Source organism: Cyprinus carpio, chromosome B18 (genome assembly GCF_018340385.1).
Source record: "Cyprinus carpio isolate SPL01 chromosome B18, ASM1834038v1, whole genome shotgun sequence".
Lineage (NCBI taxonomy): Eukaryota > Metazoa > Chordata > Actinopteri > Cypriniformes > Cyprinidae > Cyprinus > Cyprinus carpio.
The window spans coordinates 12,257,631-12,284,050 of NC_056614.1; the positions used below are offsets into that span (position 1 = coordinate 12,257,631).

The window sequence follows — 26,420 nt, forward strand, 5'->3', positions numbered from 1 at the left end:
TCTCCAACATGACAGGCAATAATTAACGAGATTTTTAAAAATGTCAGCTGGCACTTTTTCAGTCGGCGCTGCTATCTTTCATCATAATTCCTTCAAATGTCAGTCATAAACACTAATATACTGTTTTTACATAAGTAAAAAAAAAAAAAAAAGTCAGGGAGTTCCAATAATGTGCATGGCTTTGTGGAAATGTATGGCAAACACAGTCATACATATAGACTTACACACTCACAAACACACGCACACTAACAATCAAACAAATGTGTACAAATATATAGGGCACAAGTGTAAACACAATAAAATACACTTAAATATCCAGGATTCAAAGAAGTTGAATTGCTGGCCTTAAAAACACTTGCTGTTCTTTCAAATACATTTTTCAAGGGAGCAGACAGGGTCCAAAATTAACGCTCGACTAGCGCAAAATGGGCATAAAATTGCATGAGCGATTCAAATCAAACTGTCTACTAAATAAGTCGCGACTTGCGTGTCCTCAAAAACGCAATGTATGAGAATGACCAGAATTTTGTGATGCCATATGTGACCCTGGACCTCAAAACCAGTCATAAGGGTCAGCTGTCTGAAACTGAGATTTATACATACAAGGTTTCCATTGATGTATGGCTTGTGCGGATAGGACAATATTTGGGGAAGAGATACAACTATTTAAAAATCTGGAATCTGAGGGTGCAAAAAAATCTAAAAATTGAGAAAATCGCTTTTAAAGTTGATCAAATTAAGTTCTTAGCAGTGCATATTACTAATCAAAAATTACATTTTGATATATTTACAGTAGGAAATTTACAAAATATCTTCATGGAACATTACTTAATATCCTAATGATTTTTGGCATAACAGAAAAATTGATAATTTTGACCCATACAGTGTATAGTTGGCTATTGCTACCTGTGCTACTTATGACTGATTTTGTGCTCCAGGGTTACATATTTTCCTATATTACATTTTTATGTGCAGTGCAGTTTCATCTAATGAAAAAAAGTTAAATAATTCAAATGGGAAAAAATATTTTTATTTAAGTTTCATCTCATGAATAAGGGTTTTTTTGTTATATTATTAGAAATGACTGATTAGAAATATTTATGGCTGTTAAATATTCTCAGTTTACCCACCACTGGCAAGTGTGTTCAAATTTTGGACCCTGTCTGTCAGTTACTTCAGCCTGTGACTGTGCCAAAATTCAACCCTCTCAGATCTCTATAACGCAGAGCTCAGAGGTCAAGGTTCACCAGCAGAGGCTGATTAAGATAAATCAACCACAACAGACCCTCCGAACCAAGAAGTCCGGTTCCTTCCCAGCGGTCAAAGTGCGGTCACACCTCCAGTTCCTGGTTCTCTGCATAGTGGAAACGGTTTAGTTTTTCCCGTTCACGGTTGCAAATGTCCAGCTTGGGCCCGTGGGCTGGTTTTAGAGCTGGAGAGGGTGCAGGTGAGGGAAGTACAAGTTCAATCTCTTCACTGCAGAGCACTGGCATGGGCACAGTGGGCACTGTTTGGGCAGGAGGCAGCAGGGCCACGCTGTGGTCGAGGTTACGGATGAGAGTGCAGAACTGCCGCTGGTTGTTGATAGCGTTGTCCTCGGGTGCTGAAGTACGTAACTGTGCTTTGGTCCGGTGGCGGCGGTGCAGGCGGGACAGCAGTAGTGCACACACAGAGCAGCTGCCTGCCACAAGCAGGGCAAACACCCCCACCAACACCATATAAACACTGAACCCACCTCCACCTGGGTCTGACACTGCACCTGAATACAAGGAGAGGCAGAGATAGATCATGCTAAAGAAGTGCTATTCACATTTTTATGCTCAATATTTATGCTCCTAACCTTGGCAGTGGGGTTCATGGCATGGATCCTTCAGGCTCAGGCACTCGTTTCCAAAGTAACCCTCAGGACATGTGCACTTGTAGCTTCCTTCTGTACTATGGCATGGCACCCCCTTGGGGCAGGGGTTGGGATTACAAAGATCAAGTTCTGCCTAAAATATAAGATATGTATTTAATCTTACTGGGTATTAAAAAGTGAACACAGTCTAAATACTGATTAATTCAGAAACTATACACAAGTCAAACTCAAATACACAAATGTACTAATTAGATTTGCATTTCCATGCTATGTTAGCATTTGCAAAGCAGCAAAATGGTAATGATAAAGTTTTAGATGTAGCTATAGATGACTAAATAGATGCAAGAATTATAATCCCATTAATATTCAGTATGCAAATATATGCAAGAATAGAACAATCACAGTTGAGCATGCAAATATACAGTGCTGGAATATAGTTCATGATTTTGCCTAGATTCTCACCCTGATTTGCAGTCTAGATTGGCTGAAGCTAGTTGTGGATAGTCAGAGGCAGTCTGCAGATTTTAGATAGTCAGAGTTGACAGATTGCTCAAAAATTGTGTTGTGTATGATGGGCACAGGCAGATTTTTTTTAGTTACCATCCAGTCAGAATATATTGAATATAATTGATATTTTGAGCCAATTTTGTTTTCAGTTGTCACATCTCATAGAAATAAGGCACACGTTTCTGCATGGATTTGTTGTATTCAGAACAACTTCAAAGTCTGTTAGTATATGTAGAGTATGATACACAGTTTTTCTCTGTAACCATTTTCAGTGTCACCAGGTGTATGATGCCTAGTTTTATTTTAAGTTGTGTAGTACATTCCAGTCAGCAGTACCATAAAAGTCATATGAGACTGCAAATCTGTGGGTTAAGTAGTTTGTTGTAAACCCTTGTGACTTTTTTGTGGAGCACAAAAAGACCATTTTTTACATACAAAATTTAGTTGCTCTTTTACAAGCAATTACAATAAATCTCAAGCTTTAAAACTTCACGATGAGTAAACGATGGCAGAATTGTCTATTTTTAGGTGAACGGATTCGCATCATTGCATCGGCCTAAAAGTTAACAATGCGATGCATCTATTTAAATAAGTGTGCATCGGATACAAGTTTGCATTGTTTCTAACATACTTGCATCAGTAAAAAACTATTTATATTTCATTATTAGTAGAAAAGCACCATACTTTTATTATTTAGAAAGTTACCAATATTTTAGATTGATTTCTCCTCTCTAAACTGTTTCTCAGGCGCTGCTGCTTTGTGAATTTGACTTATCACAACACTGCGGAGTTAACCAATTCTTAATCACTCCCATCCAACCTCCAGTCTGCAAGACAGAGCTGCGAGGATGTGCGCTAAAATCAAGCATTCTCATTCAATTTTATATTTCACTCTCGAATTCATCAAATTACTGATGTCAGTCGCAGCTTCCAGTTCATGCGGATGTTAAGCATGTTCAGCTGAAAGAACTGCTTAAACTATTTTGAAGAAAAAGCAGCAAGATCTCACCTCACAGTAGATGCCAGTGTATCCCAGCGGGCAGCTGCAGAACATGCCTCTGCCACCCTGACTCTCCAGACACTGCCCTCCATTTACACAAGGGTTGCTGTCACAGGCGTTTACTGCTGTCTGGCACAGTTTACCAGAGAAACCCGGCGAACACACACACTGAGAGTCCTGCACATAGCACACACAGGTTAGCTGTACTGAAGAAGAACTGCATAAATGTCAAAGAAACTTCACATCCTGGAGGTGCAAGTAAGCTTATCGAGGTGAATCACTTCTTACCTTACAGTGTCCTCCATTCAGACACGAGCCCTGGCAGCTACTGTTCCCTGTTGAATAGATGATGTTTAAAAAAATCAATAGCCAACCAAGCGGAAACCCACAAGTTTCACTGAAGAAAGAGACTAGCTAACTACATTCATAAATAAAGTATGAATCTACTATGATTGTGTGAGCAGCCTGCGGTAGGAACAAACTCACAACGAGTTCACCCTGAAGTCATTTCCCACCAGCACTGGAACTGTCATGTTTGATTTAAAGCTAAATCATGTTTTTTTTTTTTTTTGGTTCTGTGAAAACCGTATCTAATACTCACAGATGTCACAGTTTGGTCCCGACCAACCGGGAAGGCAGTCACATAAATATCCTCCAATCAGGTTACGGCAGGAACGGGCATTGACACACACGCCAGTCTCACATTCATTAGTGTCTAACGAAGAGGGAAGAACCATAGTGATGAAGTGAGCTATATTTAGCACACCACCATGCTACTATATCTGCAGTACATAATAAGTATAATTGGCAAAGCATGCAAATTTCATGAAATGCAATACCCAGATGACCTTTTATTTGCCAAAACGTGCAGTATACAATAGAACATAATGAGCTGGGTACACTGCCATGCACTCAACATGACCTCCAATTTACAATATAACTAATGAAGCGAAAGAAATATCAACCACAAGTTTTAGCATTTTTTCTGAACTGACAATAGTTATTTTAGACATTTTATGTAAGATTGGGCACAAAACAACCATTTTTATTTCCTCAAAGAAATAAATATGCATATAATGAGGTTTCACATACTATTTAAAAAGAAAGAAATAAAAATAATAGGTAGCTGAGAGTGACTTTACTATGGTTAAAAGATGATGTTTGGTACAAAATGAAGTAGAGTTCAATAAAACAAATAGCATGATAATTAATAAATACAAATAACAGTTAATTAGCCAAACCTGTGGCTAAAATAAAATCAAAAATCATTTGCTTGACAAATTAACAAAAATTTCAATTAATATGCAGGCACAGCTATCAGCATCGCTCATCCAGTCAAATTTTAGTAGTAGTTATAATAATAATAATATACACTACAGCTGAAACGACTGGGTTTGTCAAAATTTTAAATGTTTTTAAAAAGTTAAATACATATTACATATTAAATATTTTACAATAATATTAAATTATAAAATAACTTTTCAGTTTTAATATATTTTAAAATATTATTTATTCCTGTGATGGCAAAGATGAATTTTCAGCAGTTATGACTCCAGTCTTCAGTGTCACATGATCATTTAGAAATAATTCTGATATGCTGACTTGCTGCTCAAGAAACATTTTTGTGGAAACTGATGCATTTTTTAATTATCCTTTGTTGAATAGAAAGTTCAAAAGAACAGCATTTACATTAAATGGAAATCTTTTGTAACATTATAAATGTCTTTACTGTCACTCTTGATCAATTGGATGCATTCTTACAGAACACAATTATACATTTCTTTAATATATATATATATATATATATATATATATAATATAGAATATTTAGGTTTTGGTAAATTTTTATTTTTTGTGTTTTTGAAAGAAGTCTCTTCTGCTCATCAAGCCTGCATTTATTTGATCAAAAATACAGAAAAAACAGTAATATTGTGAAATATTATTACAACTTAAACTTTAAAAAAAAAAAATGTATTCCTGTGATGCAAAGCTGAATTTTCATCATCATTACTCCAGCCTTCAGTGTCACATGTAACATCCAGTCTATCACATGATCATTTAGAAATAATTCTAATATTCTGATTTATTATGAGTGTTGGAAACAGTTCTGCTGTCTAATATATTTGATGAATAAAAGGTTAAAAAGAGTTGCATTTATTCAAAATATTTTTTTTTCTAATAATATATATTCTAATAATATATTTTCTTTACTATCACTTTTTTATCAATTTAACACATCCTTGCTGAATAAAAGTATTGATTTTATTTAAAAAAAAAAGAAAGGAAAAAAAATTACTGACCAGTAGTGTATATTGTTATTCCAAAATATTTATTTTTTTAAAACATAGCTTTTTTTTTTTTTTTTTTACTTTTTATTCATCAAAGTATCCTAAAAAAGTATCACATGTTCTGAAAAAATATTAAGCAGCAGAACTGTTTCCAACTTTGATAATGAATCATCATATTAGAATGATTTCTAAAGGATCATGTGATAATGATCCTAAAAATTCAGCTTTGCATCACAGAAATAAATGATAATTTAAAGTATAATAAATTTAAAAACAATTATTTTAAGTTGTAATAATATTTCACAATATTACTGTTTTTTTCTGTATTTTTGAAGAAACTTCTTTTAAAAACATTAAAAATAGTAATGTTTCCAAACTTTTGACCTGTACTGTATATATATAAATATATATATGTGTAATATATTAGACAGCAGAACTCAAAAGTTTAGGGTGCGTAATATATATATATATATATATATATATATATATATATATATATATTATATATATATATATACATATATATATTACGCACCCTAAACTTTTGAGTGTGATTGTATATTTTTAGTAAATAGGACAATCTGACACTCAGATTTTTTTATTTAAGTTGTTCCTAATAAAATACTCCAGAAAATATTGCTTCTACCCACAGTTGCCATCTCCGTACGGCTCAGTTAAAACGCACATCTCGCTCTCAAAGACAGATCTCTTTGTGCTGACGCTAACGGCTGTTTTCTGAGGTGTCACTGTGACACATGACTGCATTTCACAGAGCGTCAACAGTTCAGAGAGACTGATACACTCCAGAGAGCCACAGCTGATTTGGACCCCGGGGCAATGGAGTATGAGAGAGACTCTCCCAGCAGTCAACAACATCAGCGACAGACCCGACCACAGGTCCTCTTCATTCAGCAATTAAATCCACTGCACACTGTAGCATGAAATTGTCTGATGTGGTTTAACGGATAATGGTTGGTGGAGCACTGATGCTGCTGAATCATTTCAATGTGGCTTGTGCTGATATGGAATTTATAAACACAAGATGTGTTTACTTTCCCTGGAAAGGTGAGTTTCCCATCTCTGGGTACGATTGTTATGATTTGGTGGTTTCAGATGGCAAACATGTTGGTGGTCTCATGGTTTCTGTAATATTTTTACATGGTGACTTTCCTTGGTGACTTTCTAGTCCATATACCCTGAGAGTGAGGTGAGGAACCCAGGCTTAAACAAGAAAGAACAAGTGTTCACATTACAGACAGGTAAAAACAGACTCTGACAAGTTTAGGCAGGTAGAGGCAGGTTTCGTCAGGTGAGGCTGTGGATGGGTACGAGCGTAAGGCCGAGTTAGGCATGTGTGGACATGTATGAACGGCTCAGGACAGGTGAAGAGTGTTGTTTCTAATGCTTACCAAGCTGGCAGGTTCTGCCGGTCCAGAACGGAGGACACACACACTGGAAACCCTGCGGCGTCTCTTGACACGTGGCCCCACGCCCACAAGGATTGGAGTCACACTGCAACAATGCTGCAGACGAAAAGAACATGTTCTCTGTCTCATCATGTGATTTCACTGCCTTTAAATCTACGGATCTGTCCATCCATCCATCAACTGTATCTACCCATCCTCCTGTCTGCCTAACTATCCTGCTGTTATCATCTCTGTTCATCCTCCTATCTAACTATCTATCTATCTATCGATCGATCGATCTATCTATCATCTGTTTATTCCTCTGTATGTCCATCTATCTATCTCTCTTTTTGTCTGTCCAGCATTCCATCCATTCCACTGTATCTTCCCATCCTCCTTCTGTTCATCCCTTCATCTGTCTATCCCTTGTATCTATCCATGCTCCTGTCTGCCTATCTACAGTATCTGTCCTTGTATTTATCATCTATCCATCCATCTGTCCATCCAATATATTCTCCTATCTATCCATCTATCCTCATGTTGGTTTGTCCGTCAGTCCGTACGTCTGTCTGTCTGTCTGTCTGGTCTGTCTATCTGTCTCTGTCTATCTTTCTGTCTGTCTCTGTCTATCTGTCTGTCTGTCTCTGTCTATCTGTCTGTCTGTGTCTATCTGTCTGTCTCTGTCTATCTGTCTGTCTGTCTGTCTTTGTCTATCTGTCTCCGTCTATCTGTCTGTCTGTCTGTCTTTCTGTCTGTCTATCTGTCTGTCTGTCTGTCTGTCTCTGTCTATCTGTCTGTCTGTCTGTCTTTGTCTATCTGTCTCCGTCTGTCTGTCTGTCTGTCTGTCTTTCTGTCTGTCTGTCTCTGTCTGTCTGTCTATCTGTCTGTCTGTCTCTGTCTTTCTGTCTTTCTGTCTGTCTGTCTGTCTGTCTCTGTCTATCTGTCTGTCTGTCTGTCTGTCTGTCTCTGTCTATCTGTCTGTCTGTGTCTATCTGTCTGTCTGTCTGTCTCTGTCTAACTGTCTCCGTCTATCTGTCTGTCTGTCTTTCTGTCTGTCTGTCTGTCTCTGTCTGTCTGTCTGTCTCTGTCTGTCTATCTGTCTGTCTCTGTCTGTCTCTGTCTATCTCTCTCCATCTATCTGTCTGTCTCTGTCTGTCTATCTTTCTGTCTGTCTGTCTCTGTCTATCTGTCTGTCTGTCTGTCTGTCTGTCTCTATCTGTCTCCGTCTATCTGTCTGTCTATCTTTCTGTATGTCGGTCTCTGTCTATCTGTCTGTCTGTCTGTCTCTGTCTGTCTGTCTGTCTGTCTGTCTCTGTCTATCTGTCTGTCTGTCTCTATCTGTCTCTGTCTATCTGTCTGTCTCTGTCTGTCTATCTTTCTGTGTGTCTGTCTCTGTCTATCTGTCTCTGTCTATCTGTCTGTCTCTGTCTATTTGTCTGTCTGTCTATCTGTCTGTCTTTGACTCTGTCTGTCTTCCCATCTTTCTTGCCCCTAATATCTCTTACATAATTAAGTTGCTCGGTTATTGTTTTAAAAAAAAAGTTTACATCTAAATCACTTCTGAGTCAGTTCCTTCGAATCCCACATTCTAAAACTAGTTTGCTTTAAACTGAAATGTCTATCATTTATCTGCTCTCATGTCAACCAAAACTTGCATGACTTTATCCCTGTGTAACATTTTTGAAAATGTCAATCTTTAAAATCTGGATTTATTAGATGGATTTATTAGATTGCAATTTATACCCAGGTCTCCTTGCATGCTAAAGAAATGATTTACCACTATACTAGTGAGTCTTAAAAAAATATATGGTTCCATCAGTTTAAAAACAGGCCTTTTTTGGGGGGGGGCCCTAATTTTTTAGTGTCAGCCCTAATTCACTTAATGAATTAGGCCATGCCTAAATTGACAAGACCATGTAAAAACACGGCACTGGCCTTAAAACTGTCAACCAGTGTCCTCAAATATAAGGAGCTCTTACAATCTGGTCTCTAAAACACATTATCACCTGTGTATCCTAGATGTGCATGTGCGTGATTGCTGATTGTTTGTGCTCCAGTTAAGGAGCATTATTTTGGTGTAGATCTGACTAAAATTGGCTGCAGCAGTACAGGAAATAGCAGCTGCCTTTGATTGGTGCTGATTGCAGTCTGTGCAGGTGTGTGTGCGTTTATATGCTTAACTACCGGAGGCACAGGAAGGTCCCGTCCAGCCTGGCGCACACACGCAACTAAAGCCTGTTGGGTCTTCAACACATGTTCCACCATTCTCACATGGAGATGAGAGACAGGCGTGCTCCACTGTTAAGGGAATCAGAGGAAATGATACACGCTTACAATCTGCATCACATCTGTGTCTTATATCCTGTGCTATCACCACCTGCATCAAAAGTGCTTACTGTATAGCTCTAATTTGTTTGGAGCAGAAATGACTCACTTCAACATTGAATAATAAGAGTGCGTATTTTAAGCTAATGTTATCTGTATTTTTCATCTTACATTTGATGCTTCAAGCTCCAGAGCAGTCTCGCTGTAAATGTATCTCTTATCAACACCTCACAGAGCTACATCAGAGATCACGTTAACACAGACTAAAATTATCATTACCGAGGAGATAATTGGTCAGACTCATGCAGGGTGGCACAGCGAAAAATAAGAGCTGATAACATGCCGTGCTTCATCTAGGAGTGAGCTTTGACTACAACATTCTGCAGATTTTATTCTGGCACAGCACATCTTTGAGGTGTGCTTGTAATAGGCTGTCAGGGTTGAGAGACTTTATGGTTGTGTTTTATAGAGTCATCTCACCGATGTCACAACTGCGGCCGCGGAAACCCTCCTGGCACACACACAGATACTCGTTGGGTTCAGTGTTGGTACATGTACCACCGTTCTTGCATGGCTGATGGTTACCGCAATAATTCAGATCTGTATGCAAAAGAGAAAGAGATGTTTTTGAGGTTATAAATCTGACCATTTATTATCTTGAAATGGATGGGTTTTAAAAAGGCAAAATCAAGTCAACTAAATCAAAATGAACCTTTCTGAAAAGTGCATTCAATTGTATTGGTACTAATATAAAACATGTTATGCATTAATAAATAAATAGTGCTGTTGTAAAGGGTTTATCTGAATGGTGTACACTCACATGAGTTGAACACTGTACTGTATAGTTTTCAATAGTACTAGTAATAGTATTTTGCCATGCTGAAATAATATAACTGGCAATGTTTCACTAAAATTTATGTAAAGAGAATCCTAGTTGTGTAGCGTAGTGTTATTTTGTGTTACAAAGAGCAAAAAAAAGAGACTTTGGAAGACACTTATTATTGTGCTTTACCAGCAAAGTCACTTTACTCTCAATCCGTACAGTGGTGCAAAATTTAGTATCAAACTTCCATTTTCCATGATCCAATCAATTCCTGATGGATAAAAGTCTAGTCACACATTTTTTCTTGGTAAATAATCTGTTTCAGCAAATGTCACATTATGATTATACACTGGGTTGTTTCATGTTGACTTAAGAAATAAAAACAAAATTGTGGTAAGGACAAAACCAATGCAAATTTATCATCATTTAATTTTTCCTTGCAGCAAAAAAAAAAAATAAACAGCCCTCCAACAAACTTTGGCCAAATTAAAGCCACATGATTCAATTCATGATGAACAGTTTTCTTACTCAAATTACATAAAAACACCTATACATACAAATCATTATATTATACAAATGATTTGTAAGAAAGATTATCATTTAATTTAAAACTGACTCAAAAAGTAGTAAGCTATGTAAAAACAGATGGGATCCAATCCATATCCACATGCCACCACTTCCAGCAATACAATATACACACACACAACACATGTGACCTGCACTTTCACCCCTCTTTCCATTCATATGTCCCTAAAATTTACATGTACCACTGGGAACTGTTACTTGTAGGAAAATGATTTTCTAAACAATAATTTCAAGCTCATGGGGTTACACAAAATGCCAGTTTGGTCTAGACAAAAATTGAGTTTGACGTCTCAGACTTTGTTTAAATGTAGCTTACTTCATAAATCATACAAAATCTAACCAAAAATTCCTACGAGGTCATGCTTGAAGGGATGAGTTAAACTCAAATGGATTGTTTCCTGAAGATTTACCCACAACAAACAAGCATGCTTAACTGGAAGAATTATAACCACAACATACAAATAGACACACAAATTAAAACCAGTGCTATGATGGAAAATGATGCAGCCTGCATACTGGCTCCTGAGATCTGAGTTTAGAGGAAATGTGTGTGTATGTGTGTTTGTGAAAGCTTGAGTGATCAAGCTAGTATATGTATTTTATTTTTTTTACCTCGATTAATCTGTCTGCATAGGTTTAGTCCGTTGTGTGTGTGTATATATATTTATGTGTGTGTGAGGGTGTGACAGTACCATTTACATTACCGCTGATTGGCAAGAGCCTGTTTTAGCCTCCACCTTACGGCTCACATTCTGTTTACCCAAGACTATCGGCTTACACCTCTACAAAGCCCTGACGAAACCCCACGCGTGGGTTCATATTAGCTAATCTGGATCTATTTACACACACGTTGCCTACTCAGTAAGCAGTTAGCATGTCTTGGAATCAATTAATCTAATGACTCAGAATATTTGGGCATGTGTGATAAAATATGTTGTCTGCTTTGCATTTTATTAAAAAAAAAAAATTATATATATATATATATATATATATATATATATATATTTTTTTTTTTTTTTTTTAATTAAATGCAAATTTGACTGACTGTCAAATTGAACAATCTTGTAATATTTTGGGTCTTTGGTCTACTAATTTAAATAATGTTTTGTTAGTAATCAGTCACAGTTGTACAAACATTTTAATAATGCTTACATAAGTCAGTTTTTTACTGTGTTTCTTTTAAAAATAAATTTCACTGCTGTAATCAAGCTTACAGCTGTTGGTCTGTGTTAAGTGAACGCCGTGTAAAGCATCATCTCTTCCTTTGTGAAGAGAAAAGTGTAGAAATCTGCTTCTGTCTACTGTCTTTAAATATGCGCATATATTACAGCTACAGCTAAGGACAAGTAAGTGTCATGCACATTTTTTTTTTCCTTTAAAAGCAACTCATTGTGTTACACGTAAGATACAGTAGAAAGTTAAATGAAGAGATTAATCACAAGTAAATATTTAAAATGATTGATGGCCCTAGTAATAAGAACAGTCATTTTTGCACACACACACACATACACACCCACCAGCATATTTCCTTGTCATCTCACCTTTGTCACAGAGCAGGCCGCCCCAATTTGTGTCACACACGCACTTCCAGGGTTCAGTGCAAGTGCCATGATCACACCCAGGAAACGTCTCGCACTCATCGCACAGATCACCCTTCCAGCCATAATGACATCTACAGAGAGAGAAATTGGTTACAGCAGACACTAAGTGAGAAAAAGACACAAACAAAAGCAAGTAGGTGCTGAATACGGCATGCATCAGCACTCAGTGGAGCTTGTAGAGAGGGTGTGATATTTCTGAAACCTGGACAGACTTACTTGCAGTCTCCAGGCAGATCGCAGGAGCCGTGTTCCAAGTGACATCCCTGCTTACACACCGCTACAAGGATAACCATACATGCATACAGATGATTGATTCAGATTAGTGATATGATGATTAAAATTATTCACTAAAGACATCTTACAAGTGCAGGATTGATTTTCAAAACACACATAACTTAATTAGATTAAAAAAATGGAAACATAATCCATTGCCAAATGCAACAGGTCATGATGTGATGCTCCTCTTACTCAACTATTGTTAACATAGTGCTAGCTGAATGTTTTAATTTAGGATATGGTAGTATTAGGGCTCTTCCTTGATCATTTCAGGGGAGACATTTCTCCCTTAAGTCATTCTCTGCTGGAAAACAGATTTGGCCTCAATGGAATGTTGGAAAAGCATGTGAATAAATAATCCTGTAGTCTAATTGTCATATAAGGACAGAATTAGTGCCGGTTCACACAGAACACATTTTTGCTGTGAAAATGGTGAGACGTAAGCACACCTACTGTACATTTGCATTATAGTGTAATATAAAATAATTGAATATAAGAAAATGGAAAATGGAATGAGATAATGAACCTGTTTCACTTCTTGATTTTACTGAACATCACACTGTATAAACAACATTAAACAACATTCTGTAAAGATTGTCTGAGTGAGCAACCAAGGTGGGTGGAGCTTAAAGGGTTAGTTCACCCAAAAAATGAAAATTGCCACATGATTTACTCACCCTCAAGGCATCCTAGGTGTTTATGTCTTTCTTCTTTCAGACGAATCCAGTTGGTTTTATTAAAAAATGTCCTGGCTCTTCCAAGCTTTATAATGGCAGTGAATGGGTGATATTCAATAGTTCAACGAAATAAGAACAAACTGTGTCCATTCATCATCATCATCAAAAAAAAAAGAAAAAGTGCCTCACATGGCTCCACGGGGTGAATAAAGACCTCCATATTTAAAACGTTATAAAAAGTAAATCTCTAGCTTGCGCTAACTGTCATACACAGTTACATCTGTGTAACTGTCATACACAGATTTCTTTACAAATCCTAGTTTTGTACTTCTAATTTGTGACCGGCGTTTTGCTCTCTCCTCTGTGCTTCAAGGCACTTTCTCATGAACGTGTGTATGACAGTTAGCGGGAGCTAAAGACATCTGTTTATAACATTTTAAATATGGATATTTTTTCTTACAAAAAAGCATCGATTCGCTACTGGAGACCTTAATTCACCCCCCGGAGCCATGTGGATCACTTTTTATGATGGCTAAACACAGTTTATTCTAATTCTATTGGACTATTGAATATCAACACCCATTCACTGCCATTATAAAGCTTAGAAGAGTCAGGACATGTTTAATATAACTCTGATTGGATTCGTCTGAAAGAATAAAATCATATACACTTAGGATGCCTTGAGGGTGAGTAAATCATGGGGTAATTTCCATTTTTTGGTGAACTAACCCTTTAAACAATCATCAGTTGTTATGTTTGTGTGCGAATAGCCTGAAGACCACAGTACATAAAGACAATGTGCTGGAGCCACTCACCCTGTCTGCACTCTGCTCCAGTCCAGCCCTCCTTACACACCTTAGTACCAGAAGGATCACAGTCGAAATGGCCAAAAAAGTCATCTCGTGCTCGGCAGAGTTTGTTGCAGAGTGGCCCGTAGTAATTGTTGTCGCAGCGGAATCGGAGGCGGTATTCCAGAGTGAATGTGCGGCCGTGATGCCGGAAGGACTGCCACTGCTCACCTGGGTTCAGCATGGAGGACAGCAGCACTCGCTCGATTAATTCCTCCCTACCTGAGGGGGCAACAGACAGAGTAATGTATATGTATGTATAAATGTGTATACAGTATACATAAAGCTTTCTCATATTTTTCCTCCCCAAAAGGACATTGAAAAGCTTTCAGATGATATGTATCCGCAAAAGGACCTTAAAGGAATGTTCAGGGTTTGATACAATTTAAGATTGAAATGTACATTTAATGTTTTGTTTGTTTGTTTTAAATCGACAGCTTAATTTGACATGCCCCTTGTTTTTTTAAAAGCAAGCTAAAACTTCTGTTATAGTAAGGCACTTACAGTAAAAGTACATGTGGAACACAAGTGTTTTAAAAATAAAAATAAATAAATAAAACTTCTTAGAAATATTAAACATTATACACTATCATTTGAAAGTTTGCAGTCAGAAAGATTTATTAATGCTTTTGAAAGAATTCTCTTATGCTCACCAAGGCATTTATTTGATCAAAAATACAGTAAAAACAATAATATTACTACAATATAAAATAACTGTTTAATATTTATTATATTTTAAAAACTCATTTATTCCTGTGATGCAAAGCTGAATTTTCATCAGCCATTACTGCAGTCTTCAGTTTCACACGATCCTTCAGAAATCATTCTAAAATGCTGATTTGTAGCTTAAGAAATATGTCTTATTATTATCATGTTGAAAATAGTTGTGCTGCTTAATATTTTAAGCCACAATATATGTTTGTCAGAATTAGCATGATACATGGTGACAGATTATTAGAAAGTTCAAAAGAACAGCATTTATTTGCAAAAGTAAAGTTTTGTAACATTTTAAATGCCTTTACTTTCACTTATGATAAATCTTTGCTGAATAAAAGTATTATTTATTATTATTAGCCTATTTTTAATCTTACTGACCCCAAACAATAGACTGGTAGTTTACATGTTATCATGAGATTCGTATGAATCATATGTAGATCTTTGTGTTGTATCTAATTTTAGCTTCACAAACTCTGTTGTCATGACAATTTTACACTGGTGTCTAAATAATAATTTAAACTTTACAGCTAATAATACACAGGCTTATGTTGAATAATTCAAGTATGTGATTTGTGTATTGTACAAAAATCTTCATAATTGTGTGTTTATCCCCTGGAACTGGCTTTATTTATTTCCATTTAAACTTATTCCAGTATATATGATTTTGTTGTCTTTTTTTAATTCGTCAAAATTATTGTCAGTGGTTATCAACAAATGCTGTTGATAGAACTTGAGCTGTGCATCGAGGGTTGATGAGACATTGGATTTGTTCATCTATCTCTCCCTTTTGTCCCTGGTGTACAAGAGGTTTCCCACAGAGACTGTTAGCCTGCCTCATCTTGAATACTGTTACATAGTGCATTATCTCACAAAGAACTGCAGAAAGAAAGAAAACTTGCCTAACAGATGAGATCATCTGGGCTTAAAAATAAAAGAATGAAAACAGTGAAGAGTAAAGGTGTTCAAACATAGATCAGTTTTCCTTAGCAACCCCATACACGCAATAAAAATAAACACATCAACTGCATACAGTGACCACAAAAGGAACTTGGACCCTTAAGGCAGGTTCACACACACAGATCTGGACATGATTGTCTCGTCCTCTTCTGTTAATGGACTGCAGTGTAAGCACAGTCAGTAATTAGTGCTGTGGTCCATTTAACTTCATTCCATTAGAGATGTAAATGACTAGCAGAGCTGCACTCGTGCAGAAAACCTTGAGCTCAGTTTATCACTAAGATGTGAAGGCCCATGAATTTACATGAACATAAGTCTGATCTCTCACTCGGGGATGTAAGATAAGATCACACAAGATCCATCAAACCCATAAGAAAGGAATTCAGTGTCTTTGGTACACTGTGGTCCTTTATTAAAGCATTTGGACATCGTCAGAAATGACTGATCAAGAGGGATGAAAAACTGAACTACAAATGCTTTGGGATTCAGTGTGAGAATATGCAAATATATATTTGTGCAGGGTACAAGAACATTTAATTGGTCAAATCCCATGGGATGCTGAACTAGAATTTGCATTCGACTGACCAAAAAGAACTGAACTGCAATTCAAAGACATTTAACAGTCACAAGTATCCAATATATATATATATATATATATATATATATATATATATATAATTAGATTAAAGGGTTAGTTCACTCCAAAATGAAAATTCTGTCATTAATTACTTACCTTAATGTTGTTCCAAACCCGTAAGAGCTCTGTTCATCTTTGGAACACAAATTAAGATATTTTTGATGAAATCTGAGAGCTCTCTGACCCTCCCATAGACAGCAATGCAACTGCAATGTTCCCAGGTCCAGAAACATAGTAAAGACATCGGTAAAACAGTTCATGTGACATCATGTGACAAAGCTATGAGAATACTTTTTGTGCACAAAGAAAACAAAAATAACAATTTATTCAAAATTTTGCTCACCCGAGTTATTGTCTGCCGCCATTTTGGAGAGCAAGAACGTAACCAATGTAATCAGCACTGTTTACGTTAGGGGAGGAAAGCATGCTCGTGAACATAATCAGTGTAATCTGCATTTTTTACACTTAGTGGAAAGCGTGCGTATGCATTGTGATACTCTCCAAAATGGAGGAAGACGGTAACTCAGGGGAGAAGAACTGTTTAATAAAGTCATTATTTTTGTTTTCTTTGCATTCAAAAATATTATTGTAGCTTCACAAAACTGAAGTTGAGCCACTGATGTCACATGGACTGTTTTACCAATGTCATTACTACGTTTCTGGACCTGGGAACATTACAGTTGCATCTCAGATTTCATCAAAACTATCTTAATTTGTGTTCCGAAGATGAACGATGTTCATCTGAAGTTTATTTATATAGCACATTTCATACACAATGGTAATTCAAAGTGCTTTACATAAAAGAAAGTAAAATAATCATTAAAGAAAAACAAGTAAAACAAGGAATTTAAAAACTTTTAAAATGATTGAAAAATGTATTTAAAATGAATTTAAACCAGTAAAAAAATAGAAAATGATTATACATAAAATAACAGTGCTCCCATCTGTGTGATTCATAAACGCGCATATATTATGCACAGTACAAACAGATGACTTATTTTTAAAACCGAGTATGTTTTCTGTAAAGATAACAGGCTTGTGCTAATAGTGGACTGTTTATTTGCAAAGGACAACACCAGTATTGCTACTGTACTGGAGCATGAGCTTTTGAAACTCCGCCCTCTTCTCCGGGAGCACCAGCTCATTTGCATTTAAAGGGAAAGACACGAAAACGGCATCATAGCCTAAAAGTGGCAATTTTAACAAACTATTACGCTGTTGTGATTTAGGTTAAAAATGCATAAATACTTTTAAGTACATATCAAACGATCTGTAATAACAGACAAAGCAATAGTGATCACGTAATAAAAACAGTTACACTTGTGTGTTGGGGGTTGGCTCCTCTTGGTCCGTTCTTAATCGCGGGGCCCACTCAAAGGCATGTTTGCTCAGTTATTCTGTATTTTATTTCCAGAATTTGTATAATTCTGAAAAAATTACTTGCAATTTAAAGTCATTCTTCATGTAATTCTTAATGGTGCACAATCCTGGACAGAAGATGTTTTGAAGATGATGAAATAAATGAGAAACTGAACAACACATGTCCTTGGCCCTTTCTTTCTCAAGTCTTTTTCAAGGACATAATGGGTCAGGACAGACTTTGTTAAAGCTTGTTAAAGCTATCTGGCACTCAGATACATAGCTGTATTATAATCCAGAGTTGGCAGGGAAAAAACGGCTCTACAATTCCAAACTCACGTCATTTCAACTCCTGGATCAGCCCACCTAAGCCTCACCTCACCAGAGACAAGCTGTAAATCCAATGAACGAGAGAAGGGATGGGTAAAGTAAATGAAAAGACGTTACAGGAGCTGGAGGGCAGTGAGAATGTGAGATTTAGAGAGAGGAGAGAAACAGACAGATTTAAAAGAGAAGAAGAATTCAAGAAAAAAGACAGAAAGTTTATGAGAAAGACCAAAAGAGAAGATGAGAGAAGTAGATGAGCCTGCATGTTTGCGAAGCAAATTAAGTTTGGTTATTTATGAATATGAAGTGGCAATATCCAAGTGATTCAAATGTATCTCAGTGTTGTCTGAAGCATGCACATGTGTGTAATTTATTCATTAAATAGTCCACCATTATTGTGCATGAGAACATAATCAGTGCGTGTGATTGTGTTTGTGCAAAATCCAGCAACATATTTTCAGTCATGGAGCTTTTCTTCAATTATAAGGAGAAACAATCAGAATGCAACACAGGAAATGAAAGAGTCATGGAGACTGACCCCGTGCATTACTCAGTTCTCTTATAATCCCCAAAAGACAGCATGAGGGGTAAATACGGATTGGCTGTCTGTTGTTGGCAATGTCCTTCTTTTCTTTCTTTCTTTCTCTGCTATTATATTGCTACAAATCTTTTCTGTGAGGACACATATGATCCATGGATTTTTATTTTATTTAATCACTCACTCACACAGACACACACGTATCATCATACCTGCCTCTGATGTTTCATTGTCATGGTCCAGAGCCTCGATCACCAGAGAAAACGATTTCTAGACAAAGGAAAATAAACAACGAAATGCATATCAGTGCTTTTTATATTGCAACATGTACACAATACACCAAAAATGCTAAAACAATCCTGCACAAATGCAGTAGCAATAATACATAATTCGGGGTAGAGTCAGTTTCTCAGAATTCAGTTTTTTCCCACCATTTTATCATCAATCATATAAAAATCCTAATTTGGATTATTGCTTAGAAAAGTAACAGTGCAATTTGAAAAATAAGTCACATGATTTGAGCAAATAAGGGATGAATTATGTGCCAAAGTTTAATACTTCGCTTGTGAAAAATGCACTTGCAGCGTATTTCAAATCTTAAAAGTATTTTTAACAGACATATAATATAATATTAGTAAAATAAATATGCTCATGCAGAATATGTGCTTTGTAAGTACTAATAAACAGCCAATATGTTAATAATATAGGCATGCTAATAAGCAACTAGTTAATAGTGAGAATCGGTCCCTATAAATTGTTACAGCTTTTTCAGTAATATTAAAAGCATGCTAAAGCATACTTCTTTTTCACGAGGGGTTAAGGGTTTGTTCTATAGTAAACACCACCAATAAAGTACAGATGTGTTTGTGATGTGCTTTTCATGCTGAAATTTGCTACTGGATCTCATGGTTTGAGCTTTTCCTCTGATAGCTACATCTCTGAAGTCCAGTGGGGGAACAGATGGTGACACTGAAAACAACAGAAAACCCAGAAAACAGAAGAATGTCACCATTGATTCGCGGCAGCACTGAGACCAAGCCTCTCTGCAGACTAAATACAGTACCAATCATCCCCAGACAACTGACAGTCATGAGTACTTAAACAAATAGAGTACTTCAAACACTAATGAACAAGCGGCTGCAGCATCACAACGTGATTTAAAAGGGAAGCAGACACATTCATGAGAGCATCAACGAGTAGAAAAAGACAGACAGGGACGAAGAAAAAAAGACAGAAGGACAATTTTCTTCTTCCTCTCTATGTCCCCTAAATGAATAATTCAAAGCCACACTCTCGTTCTCCAGTGAGAGGTCCAAACCCTGCCATGCAAATGACACAGCTGCAGCATTCTGGGTAGCGAAACTCTAAAAGGCAGTGTGGATGTACGGTCACGACTGTCTCGTAAGTGGCCACCACAGAGGAGAGGAGTGGTGGAGCTCAGCGAGGGACGGAGAGAGAAGAACGATTGGCAGGAGTGAGGGAGCTTGATAAAAGTGCTGTTATAAGGGTTGAGAGAACGTGATTTAGTGATTGAATGACTGACTGGGAAACGGACATGAGATGAAGAAGAATTGCTTCATATGACTGAAAAGCATCTTGCATTAAATACACTCAAGATAGCTTAAGCTTCATAATTAAATTCCTGATTAAACAGCACATGCATAAAAAACTGACTTCAATTGCCGCAGCCCAAACGATAAAAGCTCTTCCATGTAAATGTGAGTTTTTGTCACTAGCCATGATTGTGACAGTTAGCATTCCCTATATCCATTAGCATTTGCACTCATCTCAATGGCAGGTGCTTGACTAGCACTATATTTAAATATTATTATATGAAAATATAAATATGTAACTTAGATGTATATGTTTCTTGCAAATACATTTAGTTCAATAAAGTTTAATCAGAATACACTGCTATTCTGAAATGATCATCAATGCTGAAAGATGTGTTTCAACCCTGAATGGTGTAGTAATTGTTACTCGCATTCAACATACAGTAATGAGGTCAAGTGACAATGTAGCATTTGAAAGGTTTCTCATGGAAAAATGCCTACTACTCACTATTTTAAAGGTTTATTCAGTGGTTAGTAGTACTTAGTATTTTAAATGTTCATTCAGCAGTTCAGTAATAAAAAATTTAGAGTCATCTGAATGATATACACTCAAGAACATACATACTCATAATTTTTTTCTATAAAAAGTTTTTTAGCTATGTAGATGCAGTTCAATCTCCTTAAAGGGATAGTTCACCCAAAAATTAACATTCTGTCATCATTTACTCACCGTCATATGGAAGCCCGCTTCCGCCACTAAATTTAAAAAAAAAAAAAACATTTTTTTTTTTTTTTTTCTCACAATTCTCACAATTCTAACTTTTTTTTCTTGCAAATGCGAGTTTATATCTCGCTATTCTGACTTTTTTTCTCAGTCTCTTTTTTTCTTTTTTCCTCAGTGTAAGTGAGGGAAAAAACAGAGATGTTCTCAGAATTGTGAGTTTAGGCTATATCATACAGTTCTGACTTAACTCGTAATTGCATTTTATGAAGTCAGAACTCTGAAAAACGTTGGAATTGTTAGTTTATATCTCACAATTCTGACTTTCTCAGAATTGCGACTTTATATCATATAATACTGACTTTATGACTCACAACTTCAAGATTATATCATGCAGTTCTGAGAGAAATGTCAGAACTGCAAGTTTAGATCTCATAATTTTGACTTTATAACTCCCAGTTGCGAGATTATATCTCTTATCTCTGAGGGAAAAAAAACTCAGAATTGCAAGTATTTTTTTTATCATGCAATTAAAAAAAAAAAAACTGAATTAAAAGATTAAACTCGCAACTGTGAGATAAAAAGTTGGAACCAAACTGTTGATGGACCCCATTAACCTCTCTCTCCTTTTCTTTCTCTCTCTCTCTCTCTCTCTCTCATTATATATATTACAATGGAAGTCAATGGGAACCATCAACTCTTTGGTTACACAATTTCTAATAAATATCCTTTTTGTGTGTGTTCACAATAAGAAAGAAATGTATACAGATTTAGAACAACTTGAGGTTGAGCAACTACATACAACTGTAGATACATTATCTGTTTAATGTTTTTTGTAAGTCCTCATGCTCATTGGTTGCTAATAGATAAAGAACTATTGAAAATACCTTCAAAACATAGTAGGCAGTATAAACAGTGTATACTATACAATGCAGTATTACTGCTCCACCTACAGTGAAATCTCATTGGTCTAAAATCCTGCTCTGCACAACTATTAATCATATACATTATGTTGTATTGCAGCATTGCACAGCACTTTTTGCTTTCTGTGTGGACAATCAAATTACTTGTTGCTAAAACCTCTCATGTATTTCCTGGTAAGAACATAATCTACGAATTAAGTATAAATCAGGATAAAACAACAGTATGACAGGTATGTGTTAGCTAATGCTAAGTATCTTATAAATGTTTCATATAACAAGCTAACAGTCATTACACAATGTAAACAACGTTTCACATCCTTAATGCCCACTTCAGAGACAAAGACAGCACTGAGATAAAACTACATTTGCACTTCATTATTCCAGAGATGTGATTTGTGTTGTAACAGCACATACACTCTCTCTCACACATATTTGCTCACTCAAATGTGTAATAGCTTTCAACAATTGCTGTTCACAACAGCACTCTCAAAAATAACATCCAGCACTGCATTCGCTTTCTTTTTCCTCTTAACACATTCACACGCACACACACACACACACACACACACACACACACACACACACACACACACACACACACACACACACACAGTGTGCCCTCAGTGCCCTAACAAGCTCAAAACATTCACAGCACCCACACCCTTAAATAAACAACCAGAACAAAGGCAATTTTCTCAGACACACAAACAAAAATGTCCACCTACAGTGGTCCCCTCTTAGGCCCTGGAGCCCTCTCTCAGCCTCCTGCAATGAGATAACCCAAACCACACTACACACTAAACTTAGTGTTCGACACCCTCACACCCTCACACACACACACACACGCATGCACAAGCAAGCCTTAGATGGATATTCAGCATCAATTCAGCATAAACAGCCACTAAAAACAAATAATAAAACAAAATTGTGTATTTTATATATATATATATATATATATATAGGTATATATATATATATATATATATATATATATATATATATATATATATATATATATATGTATATATATAGTGGCGTGTACCACAGCACAACACATAGCCACACATAAAACTGAATTAATCTGCGGTTTTTAATGAATTTGCCAAGCCAATGAAAGTCACTTGTTTCATATCTGAATTAATCAGCCATTTGAATTAATTAGCTGAATTAATGACTGAATGAATCACTAATTAAAAAGAGTGACTTGGCACTACTTAATGGCAGTTTTGGTATCATACTGAGAGTATCATTACATTTTTTTAAAATGCTTTCATATTTCATATTCATCATTAAAAAACATTATTTCCCTTTCTTTGTCATATCTTTGCACATCATGTAATTAAATAAAAATGTTATACGCTTGTGTGGTCCTGGTATTCCCTACATTATAGGGCCACGTTTGATGGCGATATTCTGATGACGACTTTTATACCTTTTATGGACCTTGACACTGCTATTTACTTGGCAGTCTATGGGACAGTCTCAAGCCTCCCGGTTTTCATCCAAAATATCTTAAATTGTGTTCCGAAGACGAACGGAGATTTTAAGGGCTTGGAACAACATGGGGGTAAGTGAATAATGACAAAATTTTCATTTTGGGGTGGAGTATCCCTTTAAGTGAGGCTGATTCATGTTATGCCCATCATGTTTGTGTGTATCCGAGTGTGTTTGTACTGCCAGTGTGTGTAATGTCTGTTGTCTGTTGTGTGTGTGGGTTTAGGGAGCCGCTGATATTCTCAGCACAAAGTCTGTGTTTTGGCTCTGGGGCATCCTGGCGGAAGAGATGAGGCAAAAGAACAGAGAAGTTAGGAAATTACGCTCTCTAAAACAAAACCACACACCCATTACATCAGCGTTGGTCAGTCCCCAGACCTTTGTCTCCTATTTCTCTGTTCCTCTATTCTCTCTCTCTATCAGGCTGCATCAGCACAGGGTAAGCCAACGGCAGTGGCAGAGCCAAGGTCAGAGACAGGCGTACACACAAACACACAGGTGGGTGGACCACACACGTGCAGGAAGGGTGTACGAGTATTTCTTGTCCCAGGTCAAGTTAAGAAATCTGCTAAATCACTGTTCGCCTGCTTCTCCCTCACCTCTGGCTCAAGATCAACTACTGTCATTTCCGTTCTAGCTAATTTATCTGTGATGCAAGTTTTACATCTTCATGTTGTAATTAATGAGTCACTAATCATCAAAACAGGCATAAGTGTTTTGACAATAACTTAATGTTATCTCTTTTGAGATATTCTGAAAGAAAATAATGGATGATACTTTTTTCAAAAGAGTATTAAGGTGGTAGAGTCAATGGGCTGAATGGACTGTTGTATTAATTGCATGTAAAAACAAGGGGTTTTCAAACTTTTTGATGCCTTGGACACCCAAATATGATGATCCCATTGTAAAGAACACCCTTACTAAAACAAGAAAGCACCTGTATATTACCATGTATAAATTACATATTTATATTGTGTGAGAACTATATCGACAACTCTTTATTAGTTCTGTTTGTTAACATTCAGTAACATTCGTTAACTACATTAGTTAACCTGTCCTGAACTATATATATATAAAAAAAAGTCTAAATCATTTATTAATCTTAGTTAATGTTTATTTAAAATACTAATACATTATTTAAATTAAAAATTCTATCTGTTAATATTGTTTAATGGGCCTGAGCTATAATGAATGAACAAAGAACAGTTGTACTTTTATTACCTAATATTTAAAAAGATTAATAAATATACTGTAACAAATTTTCTGTTCATTGTTAGTTAATGCATAAACCAATGTTAACAAACAGGACCTTACTGTAAAGTGTTACCAAATATTTTGTGCATATTATACTTTTTATATTTGCCATTATACTAAAGTAAATGATTTAAAAATATTGGGAAATATTTAATTGTACAGTATTAAGTTAACAGAATATGTTTTTCTGTTCAAACTGTTAAACATAAATTGATAAAAGTACCATTTTACTACAATGGCACATTTTAAAAAAACACAAATATTGTGTAGTTCTTATCAAATATGTTCTTTATATTAATTTAAACCTTTCTTTTAATTAAAATTCAACTTTTTTTTTTTTAGGAAAAACTAATGTACTAAAACTAACTAATTTATTATATATTAATTTACCTTTTTTTTTTAGCAGGATTCGAGATCATATTAATCTTTAATCCACAGCTACACAGTGTGCTCATATATTAAATATTGCCGACATCATATATATAAGTAAAGCCATATTTAATACATTAATGGTGTCTTAAAATTTTAAGCTTTAAGGCTTTAACTTTGAGATATATAATTTTCCCTTTGTGCTCATGCAGTGATCTTGAGACCTGTGGGAACCATCGAAACCAAAAAAGACTGTCCCATTTCAAAACACACACAAATACATCATATCCTGTTTATGATCTGTGCCTGTTTCTCACACAATCATGCCTAATCACACACACCCAAAATACATGAAATAAACTAGCAAATTAATGAAAAGACAAACATATGCCGGAAAATCCAACTGTAAACAGCATCAAGCAGATAAGATCAGGCTCAGAGACAAAACTCTCCAGTTTTTAGAACTCAGGACAATAGTAGCAGGAGTTTGTGTCTCTGTGCACAGGTGAGCATCAAATGATTCACTTCAGCCCCCATTGTGTCTCCGCTGACATTTTAAAAGCACTGTGTCCCAGCTCCTACAGTAGCTGTGCATCAAAAAAAAGCTACAGGAAAATTGTTTCACTGAAGGCATCAAAAACCATTATGAACAATCACAGTCTGTGATAATGACTAGCTCCCAATAAACAGACATAAATACAGTATTCTGTAAGTAAGGTCTTTATATGCAGAGTCTATCTCTCCCATTGAAAGGACATGATCAGTATATGCATATGCTTTAATTTTATTACTAAACAGGATGTTGTGTTTGTTATTTCGAAAACCCTTTAGCAACAGAGCTATTTGAAAGTCTAATATGCTTGGATGCCTGCATATGAAAGAGCTCTATTCACACTTAAGGGAAAAAGAGGCACAATTGCACTGCAGTGAATTCATAATGAGCTAGCACTGTATTTCACTGCATCCGGCTCCTCAGAATAGCAACACTTCATGAGGGGACTAGAAACTTGCTGGACCTTCTCAATGTAGCAACAGTCTCTGTTCTCTGAATTCATAAAGCAGCAGCACATCTGCAATCTATCATCCATTTAGTAACATTTAATAAAAAAGTTTGGCTAAGATTAGAATCAGTAAAAAGTGGGGGGTTAAGACAAGGATTAAGACTTGTTTTAGTCTGGAACTATGTAGAGATCAATCTTTAGATATAAGCAGTCTGTGTTTCTTAAACGAGTTAAGTAAGACATTATTAGTCGAGAAACCGCTGACTGATCTTTGACGCAACATAATTTCAAAATGCAGTTTTAAATAATGCAACTATATAGAGTGAATGATTTTTGACGTCTGGACATTTTTTACACAGACTCCCATGATGTTCAT

At 36.0% G+C, this 26,420-nt stretch overlaps 1 protein-coding gene across 1 annotated transcript in view; it reads right to left on the minus strand.

Annotated features, from left to right (window-relative positions):
* Window positions 1–1,065: 1,065 nt before the first annotated feature.
* Window positions 1,066–26,420, minus strand: part of LOC109109494 (protein jagged-1b) — a 58,921-nt gene continuing 33,566 nt past the window's right edge. Inside the window, exons 3-14 of the mRNA XM_042743853.1 lie at window positions 18,942–18,999; window positions 14,162–14,416; window positions 12,610–12,670; window positions 12,334–12,464; window positions 9,865–9,984; window positions 9,244–9,357; window positions 7,063–7,176; window positions 3,967–4,080; window positions 3,654–3,700; window positions 3,375–3,542; window positions 1,841–1,991; window positions 1,066–1,759 (exon numbers count right to left, since the gene is read on the minus strand). Of these exons, the coding sequence (XP_042599787.1) occupies window positions 1,332–1,759; window positions 1,841–1,991; window positions 3,375–3,542; window positions 3,654–3,700; window positions 3,967–4,080; window positions 7,063–7,176; window positions 9,244–9,357; window positions 9,865–9,984; window positions 12,334–12,464; window positions 12,610–12,670; window positions 14,162–14,416; window positions 18,942–18,999 (1,761 nt within the window). The 3' untranslated portion in view covers window positions 1,066–1,331. The remainder of the gene's footprint in view (window positions 1,760–1,840; window positions 1,992–3,374; window positions 3,543–3,653; window positions 3,701–3,966; window positions 4,081–7,062; window positions 7,177–9,243; window positions 9,358–9,864; window positions 9,985–12,333; window positions 12,465–12,609; window positions 12,671–14,161; window positions 14,417–18,941; window positions 19,000–26,420) is intronic.